The sequence below is a fragment of the Euleptes europaea genome, chromosome 8, assembly GCF_029931775.1.
Source record: "Euleptes europaea isolate rEulEur1 chromosome 8, rEulEur1.hap1, whole genome shotgun sequence".
Classification (NCBI taxonomy): Eukaryota; Metazoa; Chordata; class Lepidosauria; order Squamata; family Sphaerodactylidae; genus Euleptes; species Euleptes europaea.
In genome coordinates, this window is record NC_079319.1 from 97,517,090 (window position 1) to 97,532,731 (window position 15,642).

The window sequence follows — 15,642 nt, forward strand, 5'->3', positions numbered from 1 at the left end:
TTAAAGCAATTCCGCAGGACCTGTAAAACTGAGCTGTTCCGTCAGGCATATGGTTGAGGACAGCAACAGTTTTCCATCTGGCTGGCCTTCACTTCTCCTTTCTTCGCCTCTGCTGTTCCCCCTAATGGTATAAGCTTTAATGCTGCTTACGTTATTGTTCTATTGATCTACTATTTGCTGCTATAGCTAAAAATGCCCGGTTTTAATGCTGTTTATAGCAATATAATTTATTACTGGCTATCTATGGATTGGTTTTAAATTGTCTTAATAAGGTTGTTAGCCACTCTGAGTCTGGCTTGGCCAGGAAAGGGCGGCCTATAAAGCCAATAAATCAAAACAAAGACTGTTGAGATCTGGTAAAAACAGCCACAGAACCGAGGGAAAGCCACAGAGGGGGGAAAAATAAAACTTTGGAAGATTATATAATTTAGTTTTGATTCTTCCAGACTAATAGCCAATAAAATTGCTGCTAGAGCCAGGTGAATGAATCAATCTTGCTTCTTTTCTTGATAAAGGCAAAGCACTTTAACATTGAATACTTTAATACACACTGAGTGCCACCAGGGGGTGCTGCAAATGGCTGTCTTTTTAATTTAACCCCACCGCTGAACATCCTAGGCGGGACCAGTTTATAGCTCTTACTTACTTTACAGGTTACATAAAATATCATCGTAGGGAACAGATAATGAAGCATTTATTCTGTAACAAGCATCAAAAGAGTGCAAAAACTGACCCACTCTTAAAGAGGGCAAGAAGACAGGCCAATCTGTCCGTCGCCCAATTTCTCAATATTTGCTGTTTAATTAGAAGTAATCCCTCATTTAAACATGCTCTGAAGAAGCGCAAGGAAAATCTATCTACTTTTTATTATCAGCCTTGGGAGAAAAATCCATCAGGAATAGTTGCCAACCGATTCCACATCACACTGTTTCACCCCTCCACCAGAACACTCAGTTACTACAGGAAGGTTTCTGGGGTTTCAGTCCCAACATTTTTGTGAAAGCTGTGCATGTTAGACCCATGTTATGGGCTCAGAAGGAGAGGCAGGGGTTTAGAATATCCCTGAAACATAGTTGGTTATTGTCTCTTTACTGTGTTTGGGTATCACAACGATCTCCACCGAAATGGGACCGAGGGTCACTTAACAAGATATACCTAATAAAAACTTAAAAAACGTTCTCACATTTAATTGCTGAAATATGTCATCACAGAACAAGTACTTTTAAATCAGCTTCCGGAGAAGAGACCAAACAGTAACTACTGGCTCATAATCAGTTCTGACTTCATCAAGCTCTGCCTGAATATTTGTGTGTTTTTAAAACATACTTTCTGACAACACAATCCTATCTAGCCTGGATTTTTTTTTAAGCTATGGATATCATCAGTGAAAGCATGTTCAGGAAAGGAACTATTTCTTTACACAGAGATTAAAATGTGGTATCCGTAGCCAGAGGAAGTAGTGATGCCCACAGGAATAGACAGCTTTATAAGGGGATTAGACAGATTCATGGAGGTCTATCAGTGGCTGCTAGCCATATTGACTAAAGGGAACCTCCACATTCAGAGGCAGTAAGCCTCTGAATCCCAGTGCCAGGAGGCAACATCGGGGAAGACCTTTATGCCCTGTTGTTGGCACTCCAGAGGAACTGGTTGGCCGCCGTGACAGACCAGACGCTGGACTAGATGGACCTTCACTGGTCTGATCCAGCAGGACTCTTCTTACGTCCTTAATTTGCTGAATTCCAGCTATGGAGAGTCAGCACAGAAATCAGCAAGACAAACTAGAATCAGAAACATGAGACATACTAAAACTAGAAACAGCGCTTGCCCATGGACAATACATAACTGCCCATAGAGAATGCATGCTTGCCAACGGGGAACAGTGAGAGCACCCTTGCCAACGGAGAACAGTGAGACCAATACAGCAAGCACGGTCTCACTGTTCCCTAATGGCAAGTGAGGTTTCATGATGATTTTGTTTGAAGCTGCTGTGGGCTGCTTTTGGAGGTAGAGTTCCCAAATTTTCAGAGTAGCTTGAAGGAACTCTCCTTGCATGAATCCCAAAGTTTGGTGAAGATTGGGTCAGGGAGTCCAATTTTATGGGGTCTGAAGAGGGTCACCCCCATAGGAAAACATTTCAAAGTTCACACCAACCTACCAAAAAAACCCTCTCTAAATTCAACAACAAAGCAGTGCCCCCCACAAATCACCCCGTCCTTTCAGGTGAAAGCCAGCAAGATCTGAAGCAGAGGAAACCCCAAAATTCAAACAATGCAACTTTGAAATAGCAAGAAGTGGAGAAATGAAAGCAGGGCCTCCCACCCAAAATAATCAAATCACCCCCTCAAACTAGCAACAGCTTTTTCCACCACCGCTACCAACTAACCGGCCAAGGCCTGCTAGCTTACAGCAAAATTTAGAAAATAAGCCCCAGTACAACATGTTTAAAAGGAAAAGAATGATATCTCAAACCCTTCGATGTCTTCACGTCCAGGCAGCAAGCAGGCAGGCATCCAACCAAACAGCAGGCTATAATCCAGCACATGAGGCACTAAGATTGCAGAAAAAGAATCAGGCAGCAGGTGCTAAAGCCAAGCTATGCCACCAAACTCTCTTGAACAGCCTGGTTTGGAAACCAGACCTGCTTTTATAGTCTTTGGATAAGCACAGAAAAGATTGAAAATAATCCCAGCCAATAAACACCTTCTGTAATTGGTGAAAGAACACTGTTTTTCCTTACTTGGGTTCCTATTGGCCACTAAGAATTCCAGGCCCTCCTCCTCCTCTCTAAATTGCCCTCTGTTGCAATCCAGGTAAATTGCACCAGCTGGCTTTACAGCAATGTCATTGGCCACATGGGAAGCTCCAGTGAGCTTTCCTATTGGCCATCCCAAGATGCCTGCTCTCTCCATTGGCTCACTGGAGCTTCCCATGTGGTCAGCTGGCGCAATCTACCTTGGCCAAAGACTATAAAAGCAGGACTGGTTCCCAAGCCAGGCCATTTCTTACAGAGATTTGAGAGAGTGGTGGCAAACTTGGCTTAGCTGCCTGATTCTCTCTGTGACCTGGTGCCTCATTCTGATCTGCTGAATTACAACCTGCTGCTTGAATTGGATGCCTGCTGCCTGGAGAAGAAAGCATCAAAGGGTTTGAGATATCATTCTTTTCCTTTTAAACAAGTTGTAGTATTTGGGGCTTATTTTCTGAATTTTGCTAGAAGCTAACAGACCTTGGCCTGTTAGTGGTGGGGTTGTTGTTTGGAGGGGGTTATTTTATTACTGTAGGGGGGGGAAGGACCTGCTTCCATTTCTCCAATGCTGGCTCGTTCACAGTTCCACTGTTTAAATTTTGGGGATTTCTCACTCTCATGGCTGGCTTCCACCTGAGAGAAGGGGGTTATTTTATTATTTTTTGGGGGGGAGGCCCTGCTTCCATTTCTCCACTGCTAGCTGGTTCACAGTTCCACTGTTGAAATTTTGGGGGTTTCTCTGCCTCATTGCTGGCTTTCACCTGAAAGGAGGGAGGTGATTTGATTGGCGGGGAGGACCTGCTTTGTTGTTGTTGTCACCATTCTCATTGTTGTCTTTAGAGAGAGAGGTTTTTTGTGGCAGTTTAGTGCCTTCTTGGGTTCTCTAGTCTGCATAAGGTTTTGGTGTATTTATTGAGTCTAGCACACGCTCTTGGAAGGTTTGTTGTTTAGCCATTTTAGAGACGCTACTAGCTTTAATAGCCTGTTAGGAACTTGATGGGTTACATTTCCCTCAAATTTAAACCATAGCTGAAGGTCTGTAGTTTCGTACTGATTAGGCTTCTGTTAGGCCTTAAAAAGGGACGTACTAAAACTAAGAACACCACTTGCCCATAGACAATACATGACTGCCCATAGAGAATGCATGCTTACCCATTTGGAATAGTGGAAACCACGCTAGCCAATAGGAAACAGGGAGACCACGCTTGCTGTACTGGCAAGCGTGGTCTCCCTGTTCCCTACTGGCAAGCATGGTTTTATGGTTTTCAATACACTTATGGTTAAAAGTGTGGATTGACAACCTACAGCATTGATCTAAAATCCAAGTTAAGATTTCAAATATGAGCCTGCATGAAGACAGACATTTGTGAAAAACAAGTTGTTTGAGACAGGCTGTTAAACCACAAAAACCAGAAAACAAGGTCAGACATTGCATAGCTTGTCAAGGTTAGTGATAATGCCAGACAGTGAAAAACAAGTTTATGTTTTTGTGGTTTCTCATACTTTCAAGTGTGAATAACAAGTTTATTTGTCTTTTGCAGTAAATAAGCCTTGAAGATGAAAGTGTGAGGATGGAAATTTATTTTGAGAAAGGAAATATGTTTGGGTTATTCCTATGACATCTGTTTGTATGATATAAGATCAAAGTTTGGGAAAGATGTTCGTTAAAGAGATGTTTTGTCTTTTTATGCATTTTGATGTCTGGGAATTTGACAAGAATTTCATAACAGTTTCTTGCTGGTTCTCATAGCAAATGACATCTGAAAAGGTATATAAAGGAGCTTGAGATTGTGAGAGGTTGGATATTCTTGGCCAGGCAGGCTTGCATGCTGTCTGTCTGAGAATTATCCCTGGCATGACAAATTGAAGGATATGTAACTTTACTGCATTTTTTTCATTGTAATTTTTACTGTATTTCAGATCTATATTTTATTAGAATCTGTTAGTTTTTTCATGTAATCTACTTTTTATATATACTATGAGTTTTTTTTACTTTTTTATTAGTATTGAACCTTTTACAATAAAAAGGATTTTTTTGAAAATTCAAAGTTGTGTCATTGCTTGAGGTGGCTAAGTAAGAAAGTATTTTTTAGTGAAATACAAGATCTAGAAACTTAACTACTTATCACAGCAATTGATCTGCTTCAATTGGAGGCAACACTGGGATACGAATGTGAGTTGATTTTTCATTGTTTTCAATACATGGCAAATTAATTATCCTCGAGGAAACGTATTGCATTGTGTAGGAAAATGGCTCTTAATTAGCAATTTGCTGCATTAAACTACCTGGCAAATTGTGCTGGAGTACAGCTAGTCCATGGACAGCAGTTAGTTTTTAGAGTCACAAGTGGCCCTTATGGCTTGGGAGATCAATATATGAGGGGAGAATTAGCCCTACAAGACAACGTGCAACAGGCTTTGGCTCAGCCAACCATAACTTTGAAAAATGGGCTAATGGATCCAGAAGATGCTGTAATTTCTTTGACTTATTTTCAAGCTGAAAGTATTGTGGGGTAAGGTCATGTAGAATTTATGGCAAATTTGACTTGTTGCCATTTCATGAGGCTTGGCAGGCTGACCACCCCATGCAGCTGGATTTTTACCTATAATTAGAGATGAAATAAATGCATTGACAGCTGCTCAGAGTGGCTGAATTAAACTTTTAAAGTCGGGTAATAAACAGAATGATTCAACATCGTGCTCAAGGGCTCGGGTCACCAGTTTTCATGGCTGCAGGCATAGCAACCATTCCAGTAAGTCAACTTCCATCTGTGGTTGGAGATACACCTCCAGATGCAAAGGTTTCTGTATGGCTTTCTACGAGAACTCAAGCCATAGATGGAATAATGCCAATAAACTCTTCAGAGATTAGAGTTTGTGTAGTAAATGCTCTGATAGCAGAACACCCTTCTCTGTCAATCAGGGCCGAGGAGGCAAATACATGGCCTCAAGTGATTGGACACTTATATAAGAAAGCACATGGAGTGGTTCCAGTTGAACTGTCTAAAACTCTAACGGATTTGACAAAGTGAAGGGTTGATAACAGCTTTTGAAGTAGGCATGATGCTGAAGGATGATTTCTCATTAGTATGGGGACTTTTAAAACCAACTTGTACTGGCCTTGCTGTCATTGCTTCAATTGAAACTGCCTTGTCAGTTCTTCCAGATGATAGAGCTATACAGCAACAATTTCCGCGCATAATAACCACTGTTTATGAAAGTCTGGGTTTAGACCAGTGGTTCCCAAGTTTTGGGGCCACCATCCCCTTGGTTTCACAAACTCAACCCCAGTGCCCCCTACCGTATCCTACAAAAAGCATTATTCAAAATAGGGGTTTGCATGACGCACTAAAGATAATAACAAGAAAATTTCAAAAGAGTAACAATTAATTGCACATCTATTCAAAATCAAATTAAAACTTTTTAGTTGAAATTTATTCGACAAAGCTGATGAACTTGATCCAGTGGTACCAGTTCTTCAAAGTCTGGAAAAAAATTCTGAGTTTCCACCAAATTTGCCAGCGTGGTGCCATAGCTTGATCTATTGTAAGTTAGTTAACAACACAGTTGAAGGGGCCCACCTCTAGCACCCCCCTGCTGCCCTCTTGCCTCTTAGTGCCACCCTAGGTGATCCCATTGCCCCCAGGGGGGTGGTACTCCTCACTTTGGGAACCACTGGTTTAGACTCTACAGGAAGGCCTGCTCACCGCGAGACAACCAGGAAACCTGAACATCCTGGCCCATCGGGAGCGAAGCAAGCAAGAAGATCCATGAAGAGGTTCCAGCAGAGGACTCCACCCATTGAGGAAAGAGGAGCATCTGCATCAGAACAGCAAGGTCAGAAATATCTTACTAAACAACAACCCCATACTACCTCTCCTAAATGTTCTTCCAAAAAAGGATGGAAAACTGCTTCAAGCAGTGATAAAAGTGCACCTGAAGGAGGGCAAGGTCACAGCCTAAGACCCTGTGTAAAATGTCCTGATTGGTACAGACATCCAGAAAGGGGGACCACAACACCTTATAGATACATATCTGCTGCTGTTGAAGAACCTGCTAAGGAGCGGATTGTGAGGCCGCCGCAGCAAGGACATAAAGTGCAACATATTCAACATGGAGATTCTTGGCCTGTACAGCAACCACCAGATGAGAGTGATTCCAGACACACAAGCAAGCATCACTTGCTTACCCAACAGCTGGAGGACTCTGAAGGAAGTTCCAGTGGAGAAGACCAAAGTCACCACCATAAATGAAGGTAAGGAATATGATTTATATTTTTCAACATTATATTTAGATGGACGTAAGGTGCAAACTGAAGTGATTTTTTATGAAGCTATAGTTTCTATTAAACATGTTCCATGAGGAAAAGACTCTAATGTTAACCTTACCATAAAATTGCCAACAGAAGAATTTCAAGCTAAGGTAATTCAAGATTCTCAGTTATCTGAAAAAGGATGTTTGCAGATAAAGAGAATTTTTCAAAAGAATGACAATGCATTTCATAAATTGGAGAATCAAACAGGAAATGTAAAAGAGCTGCAATTTCATATTGCTACTGGCACAAAAATGCCAAGGGCTCAAAAACAATACCATGTGAATCAGAGCCCGAATGGACAATCAAAGAGTTATAAATGACTTATTGACACAAGGTGTGTTGATTCCAAGAAGCAGTCCAATGAATTCAATATATCCAGTTCCTAAACCAGATGGCAGATGGAGAATGGTTGTCGACTATAGAGAAGTCAATAAAGTGACTCCAATTGTAGCAGCTCAAATCTGTCATTCTGCTGGAATATTGCATAACTTGGTGAGGCACAAGTTCAAGACCAAACTGGAACTTTCAAATGGGTACTGGGTGTGTCCCATCTCACTTGAAAGTTATTGGATAACAGCTTTTACCTGGGAAGGAAAGCAGTACCAATTTACAACAATTCCAAAGGGATTTGTCAATTGTCAATTCTGCAGCTCTATTTTCTGGTGATGTGATTGAAACTTTATGTGGAATTCCTAATGTGTGTGTTTGTGTGGTTTTTTCAAACTCTACGGAAGAACAACATCTGGAAATCCTGGAGGAAGTGATCAAAAGGATCCACAAAAAAGGGTATGTTATTTCTTTGAAAAAATCTGAAATTGCCAAATCAACTGTTACTTTTCCAGGATTTGAACTGACTCATACTGGCAGAGCTTTAACTCAAAGGTTTAAAGATAAAATTTTGTCCTCCAAAGACTTTAAAGCAACTTTTGAGTATCCTGTGTCTATTAAATTTTGCACGCAATTTTGTCCCAGATTTTGCTGAATGCATAGCACCTTTATATGGACTAATTTCCACATCTGAGAAAAATTCATTCCATGAACTCAGGAGCATCAAAACATACTTGATGCTCTGATAGTAAAAATCGATGACTCCTACTGCTGGATACATGCGCTTTTATAATACAAGTTCAACTACCCCAGTAATGTTTGGAAACTTGGTTTTCTCACCTACAGAAAACAAATTCTCTCCTACAGAAAAGCTTCTTCCTACAATGCATAAAGCGCTTCAAGCTTTAGATGTGGCACAAGGACAACAAATACATGTCTACCCTCCTCTGCGTTCACCTCAAAGGTTACAGAAGGCGACTCCTCCAGAGTGTAAGGCATTATCTAATCGATGGCTCAAATGGCTTTCTTATTTTGAGGACTCTAGATTTGAATTTCACTATGATGAAACTCTACCACAACTGGATGATTTACCTGAGGTAAAAGACAAGGTAACCACAAATTTGCTCTCACTGTCCCCTACTGGCAAGCATGGTCGCCCGCTTCCCCTACTGGCAAGACGCGCATGGTCTATGGGCAAGCGCTGTTCCTAGTTTTAGTACGTCCCCTGAAATACCCAAATCCAAACCCCCACTCCGCCATGGCACATGCTGGGTGATCGTGAGCTAGTCACTCTCAGCCTAAACTACCTCACAGGGTTGTGGGGAAAATAAAACGGAGTTAGGGATATGCGGTACATCCCCCTAAGCTGCTTGAAGGAGGAATGGGACAGAAATATACTTAATAAAAATATAAATAAATGCTGCAACGGTAGTTATACCTCCACGTGGTCGCTTTCTGTCAAAGGCTGTTATGGAGCCGCAGCCATTAAGTATGAATAGATCCCACCCAAAGCAAAGGTTAATTATTTATATATAAACGGCCAGATTCATGGCCTTCCCTCGAGAAACTCACTCTTATGCGGGTGCGCGGAGGTCTATTCACAGCAATACGGGGGGAGGGGGGAACCCCGCGCGCTCTTCCCTCTCGCCGCCCCCCCCTTTGAAAGCAACACCCCCACCCCCCAAGCACAACCCAGAATGAGCCCTCCAAACCAACCCGGAAGCAACGAACAGCGCGTGGTCGACTCTATCCGTCCCACTTCTATGGCGCCGCAGCGCCAATCACATGTCTCCCTCCAACCCGCCCACCGACTGTCCTCCTATCGCCTTCGCCTCCCTTCTAGCCAATGGCGCGCCAGAGTTTCTTTCCCCGGTCCTTCGTTGTCTCGCGAGAGTGTCCTGGAGTGGGCTCTAGCCCCGCTCTCGCGAGGATTCATACCCGGAAGCTGAGTCTTCAGAGAAAGCGAGAGAAGGGAGGGGGAAGCGCGTGATTGGCGGGGCGGCTGCTGTGGTAACGGGGTTCGGCGGAGGCGCCGGAGCAGGCAGGCAGGCTCGCAAGATGGCGGCGGCGGCGGGGGCCGGAGGGGTGAACCCTTTCCTCAGCGACTCCGAGGAGTCCGACGCGGAGGAGAGGCGGCCGGGCGGGGGCAGCAGCGACCTCGGGGCCGCCGCTGCTGCCGCCGCTGCCGCTGCTGCCGCCCCGCTCCCCTCCTCGCCGCCGCCCCCTCCCCCCCTCCTGCAGGCCGAGGAGCCGCCGCGGGTGCCGGTGGACGCCGTGGCGGCGCAGCTGCTGCGCGACCAGCTGGTGCTGACGGCGCTGGAGCTGCACACGGAGCTGCTGGAGAGCGGCCGGGAGCTGCCCCGCCTGCGGGACTATTTCTCCAACCCGGGCAACTTCGAGCGGCAGGGCGGCGGCGGCGGCGGCACCCCGGCACCCACCCCGCCAGCCTCGGCCGCCCCCGGGGCCCTGGCCGGGCCCGCAGCCGGCAAGGACGGCGGCCCCGCGCAGCTCCGTAAGTGGCGCCGCGGGAGGGTGGGCCGCGCACCCCCCGCCCCCCACCGCCCGCCCGCACGGTCGGTCCCTCCGGTCTAGGCCCGCTCGGGGCGCAGAGGAGGCCGATGCGGGGGGAGGTCCGTCACAAGAGGAGGCCGGCCGGTGCGCTGCCGGTTTCATCCTGCGATGGAAGAGGAGAGCTGGGTTTTGTATCCCGGCTTTCTCTCCCATTTAAGGAAGAATCAAACCGGCTTACAATCACCCTCCCTCCCCAGGACAGACACCCTGTGAGGTAGGTGGGGCTGAGAGAGCTGTGACTAGCCCAAGGTCACCTCACTGGCTTCAGGTGTAGGAGCGAGGAAACAAACCCGGTTCTCCAGGTCAGAGTCCATCGCTCCAAACCACAGCTCTTAACCACTACACCACGCTGGGTGTGTATCACTACAAAAGCCTGTAACTGTACAGGGTGTCTGTTGTGGGGAAGGGAAGGTGACTGTAAGCCGGTTTGATTCTTCCTTAAGTGGTACAGAAAGTCGGCATATAAAAACCAACTCTGCTTCTTCTCCATCGCAGGATAACACTGGCAGTGTGTTCCTAAGGAGAGCTACTCCAGCCTAAGCCCATTCGCGCTGCCAGCTTCATTCTGAGCGTGGCGACATCCACATACCCTTGAGCTCAAGTGTTTGTGTGTTTCATTAATATTTTTTCTTAAAGCTTCCTCCAAGGAACGGGGAGCATTTTTACCCCATCTCCTGTTTTTATCCTCACGACAACCCGGTGAGGAAGGTTGGTACGAGGGTAGAACGATTAGCCCTGGGTTGTCTAGCAAGTTGCAGGGTCCGGTAGGGGTTTGAATTAAGTACCCAAAAGTTGAGAAAAAAATCAACTTCCAAGGCAAAGGTTATACAATGTACAGCTTATAGCAAAACAAAATATGTATATATGTATTACAGTATAGATGACTGGGGAAGGCACTGGCAAACCACCCCGTAAACATAGGCTCCCTAGTAAACGTTGGGATGTGACGTCACCCCATGGGTCAGGAATGACCCGGTGCTCGCACAGGGGACACTGTGTGTGTGTGTGTGTGTGTGTGTGTGAAGTGCCCATCAAGTCGCAGCTGACTTATGGCAACCCCTTTTTGGGGTTTTCATGGCAAGAGACTAACAGGTGGTTTGCCAGTGCCTTCCTCTGCATAGCAACCCTGGACTTCCTTGGTGGTCTCCCATCCAAATACTAACCAGGGCTGACCCTGCTTAGCTTCTGAGATCTGACGAGATCAGGCTAGCCTGGGCCATCCAGGTCAGGGTGCACAGGGGACTACCTCTACCTTTTACATCAGTAACTTGCAATAGCAAGTACCTTTGGGTGCTTAATTCTGTTTTTAGGGTTAAGTTCCCCCCCTTTTGTTGGTGTTCCAGTAGGGATTTGACCATAGGGATCTTAGTCTAACCACACTATGCCAATAGCATGCCTTAGGTCAGTACTGAATACCTACAATCAGGGATTACACGCTAGAATTGCCAGTCAAAAGGTATAGCTTCTAAGTAGTAACTGTCATACTCCTGGCTTACCTTTTTTTTTGTTATCAGTCCTTTACACTCACATCTTTATGGGGCATTGCACATGTTAAGATCGAGTATTGTGAGGCCAGGCTGTCTTGGGCCTCTGTGCACCATGGGCAAGAATAGTAGTGAAGCTACTCCTTCCGGTCTGTGTGGGGCTTGCTTCACGATGTTGGTTGTTGCTGTTAGCTGGAATTTTTTTGAATCATGTTTTGCCTTCTGGAGGAGGCAAAAGTTGGCTTCACCACCACTTCCGTGTTTGGTGCTGAGGCATCAAGCCAGGCCCACAAGGAGCTCTCGTTGATTCATACAGTGCTTTATTGTTTTAAAAAACTGCTGTAAAAACCTCCACATCGTGTGGATGTGATATTTTGGTTCATTAACTGGCACTAAGAGCTGTATAGTTTTGTAGTACTGGAGGTGGCTTTCTTAGTGTCCCTTCTGTTCTGTGTGTTAGCAACATTGGAACATGGAAGTGTGGTTGACACATAGCAGTGTTTGGGAAATTAGTAGTCCTGAAAAACGTATGTGTTAGATGATGACTGTGTGTTGCGTGTGGGAATGGGGAGGGGGTTTGAAAATGTTTCAGTAACCTTTACTAATCAGGGTCAATATTGTGGCTTGACTGTAAAAATACTTCTGTATTATGTTCAGGCTCATATCTTGAGGATGTTGCTTTGTTGGCAAGAACTTATGTACTAATGCCATTTTAATAGTGATGCCTGTTGGCTCCAGCAAATTAGATGTTATAGAGTGAGGGAGGTAAAGTGTTGTACGGTAACTTGTGGTCTTCTCTAAATTGAGAGAAATAGGCAAGTCTCCTAATGTGGAAAATTTCTGTATACATTCGTATGTTTATTATTGCTAGTCGCCTTGAACCAAAAGGAAAGGTGGGATACAAATGTTTGACTGAATAAATATGCAAATGTCTACACCAGCCATGATGCCACAAAACTGACCAGGTAATTGATTCACTTTGCAAAAAGAAATGATGAAAACCTTCACCAGATCTAGTGTGTTGTAGTAATTTTCTTAAAAGGTGATCTTTAAACATATCAAAGTTATATAACTACTAGTTTCTTTAGACAGTCCAATTTAGCATTTCAAAAGGGGACTTAGAAACTGCAGGTCCTATGCAGCCAACAGCGGGTTTAGACTAGGGTAGGATTTCATGGCTAGTTTATGTAGGCTCTCCACCACAGTGGGAGATTACGGTTTTCATTATTACATTTTGTTCATCAGCTGTTATAAGCCATCTCTTAATTTTGGGATTCATGTGTCTTTCTTGCAATATCTAAAAAGGGCTGGGATGATATGACTGAATAAACCTGCTTTGCAAATCAAGATTCTGCTAAAACTGAGTTTGTTTGCTTAAACTTTCCTAAGTTCTTCAGTGCACCAAGCCAAATATAAAACTTCGTCTTGTAAATAATGTTACAACTCTCTACCAACCCACCAAGTTAACCGGTGCATTTTTCTGACTGTGACACTATTAGTCAGTTTTGTGGCAAAATTCCATTCTGAACAACTCATATGAAACAGCAATTTCCCCTGTGGAGAGCTGATAGATGTTCATTTACTGACTCGCCTTTCTTGTCACCACTGCTCTGCTTATACCATGGCCCAAAACGGACACCTACCACAGTGTAGCCTGACTGTCCGTATGTTGTGACTGCGTCCTCTGTGCATATGTACTTTTTGTGTGTACGTAGATGGCAGGAAAGAAGTGCAGACTAGCAGAAGCTATAGTCTCTGTAAGCTTTCCCGCTCTTTCCACCCAGCACCTCTGTATGTCCTGACTTTCTCTGGGCCAGGAAGTGGGTAAAGAACATTCTCATCCAGCAGTAATACTAGAAAGGTGGGGTAGGTGGCGGAGAGAATGAGCAACTATCCACTTAATACTGATTTATAACAGTGAGTTATAACATCTTTTTTTTTAAGATGGCTATTGAAAATGGAGCTTTTTTTCCCTCACAAGAATGGCTGTACTTTGACAGGAGATGAAAATGAAATGTGTATATTTCTTACATTTGTACCATATAAGCATTAGTAGAGTTCTTTCATGAAGATCTATTTTGTTAGTTTCTCAGTAGCTTTGTTGTACAATTAACACTTAGCAGTGTAAGCAGAGTTGCATCCTTTCTAAGGGGGTAACTGCTTTAGATTGTGCTGTAGGTGTTATCTGAAAAACGAAATGTAGGGCAGATTGTGGTTGCTACTGTAAACATTTTTAAACAACTCAAATCTTTAAACAAAATTATTTAAACACTTTCATGCATGTTCCTTTTAAGTGTTTTATGATTTAGCACATTACCTCTTAGAAGCTGTTTCCTCTTTCATGGGTAATATTAAGATGTGGTTGAAGTAAGTGCGTGGAGTTTCATAAAAATTTCAAGCCCTGGCTGACAAAATAACTTGTTATACCTGACTGTAAATGAGAATTTAAACAGTATTCTTTGTGGAAAGTGTCCTAGGATTGTCTTGAAAGTTGAGCCATGGAAGAGTCTGAGACAGGGGTGTCAAACTCATTTGTGACGAGGGCCAGATATGACATAAATGTCACTTGGCTGGGCCATGCCTTGCCAGCCCAAATCAGGACTGGGGGGAGGGTGGCTGGCTCGCAGGCCAGGTAAGAGCTCTCAAGGGGCCGGATCAGGCCCGCAGGCCTCATGACACCCCTGGTCTAAGAGTTCAAATTAACATTAGAACTGTGGCGTATGCTTATTTTATCTGCCACTTGTCTTTCTTGTATTAAAAAACTCAGGATAAAATATGTGGTGGTCACAGGTGGTTTGCAGTGCAATCCTAAACAGCGTTGTGATCTGATCTTGAACTTTAATCGGACCACACCCTGGGACTTGAAGATGCATAAGTGTATACATTATTCTGGGAGCAGGGTAGATGAAACAAAGGGTAATTAGTCATCTGTGCTATACATGGGACTTGCCTCTTAATACAGTTCAGAATTTTCAGCTGGTTCAAAATGTGGCAGCTCGGCTGCCAGCAGATGTAATACACGGTGAACAAGTCTTGCTAGTTGTAAAATATTTATACTGGCTGCTGACTTGCTTCCAAGATCAGTTCAAACTGCTGGTGTTGAGATATCTGTAAGGCCCTCTAAAGGATCGCCTTGTCGTACCTGTCTGCCCATTGAGGTCATTGATAGTGGCCGTGCTGCCCATGCTGAAACTGGCACACACAGTAGAGATGGGGCTGCCGTGGTTGTGTGCCCGTGCTTTGCAGCTCCTGTCTTGCAGTGTGGTATAGTGTTTGGAACGTTGGGTTAGGGCTGGGGAGACAAGGCTTTAGATTACCACTGGTTGGGACATTTACTGGGTGACCTTGGACCAGTCATTCACCGTCAACCTAACCTAACAAGGTTGTTATGAGGCTAGGGTGAAGAAAAAGAGGACTGTGTGTTACCACTCTAAGCTCCTTGGAAGTAAGGTGGGATAAAAATGTACTAAATTAATAAGAGGCTCACCTGGTGCCAATCTTTTCTCTTTTTAGGTGCCAGGCAAAGGACACTTTTATTCTTTTAAGCATTTTAATCTCCTCAGAGTTTATTTTTAAGCTACCTTGTCTTTGCTATATATGTATTTATACTGAGGTTTTAGGGTCATTTTAGGGTTTTAGGATATTTTCAATCCTATCTTTTTCTCGGCTGATTAGTTGCTGATGGTTTTTAGTTTAAGTCTGTTTTCTTAGCCAGGGTGATTTTAGGCATGTTAATGGTGTTATTTATTACACTTCAAGCTGCCTTGATTATAATTTGTAGAGAGAAAGGCTACAATAAGTAAATTGTTGAATTTGTGTAACTATAGAATATCTTTAGCTAAAATACATGTGGTTAATGTTTTAGTGATTTCTCCCACCCTTTATTTTTTAAACCTGATTTTACTGTGACAGTTTCTCTCTTTGCATAACTTTTGCAACACAGATTCTTCTCCTACTTCATATTTCAATGCAGAGTTTAGTTCAAATATACCCCACTGACAACAGGAAGGTCATGGTTTTGGTTTTTGTAGTGGAAAAAAAAAGGATTTTATACATACATTATAACCTGACAATAAACTGACTGACTACATTATAATTCGTGTAACTAATTTTTTTTCCATTTAATTTGTATTTTTAGTTCTGACAAGAATATTGGTTCTTGTAGGTTATCCGGGCTGTGTAACCGTGGTCTTGGT

At 43.8% G+C, this 15,642-nt stretch overlaps 1 protein-coding gene across 1 annotated transcript in view; it reads left to right on the forward strand.

The window, feature by feature from the left end:
* Nucleotides 1-9,449: 9,449 nt before the first annotated feature.
* RELCH (RAB11 binding and LisH domain, coiled-coil and HEAT repeat containing) overlaps nt 9,450-15,642 on the forward strand; it is a 105,434-nt gene continuing 99,241 nt past the window's right edge. The window contains exon 1 of the mRNA XM_056854988.1: nt 9,450-9,903. Within this exon, the coding sequence (XP_056710966.1) occupies nt 9,450-9,903 (454 nt within the window). The remainder of the gene's footprint in view (nt 9,904-15,642) is intronic.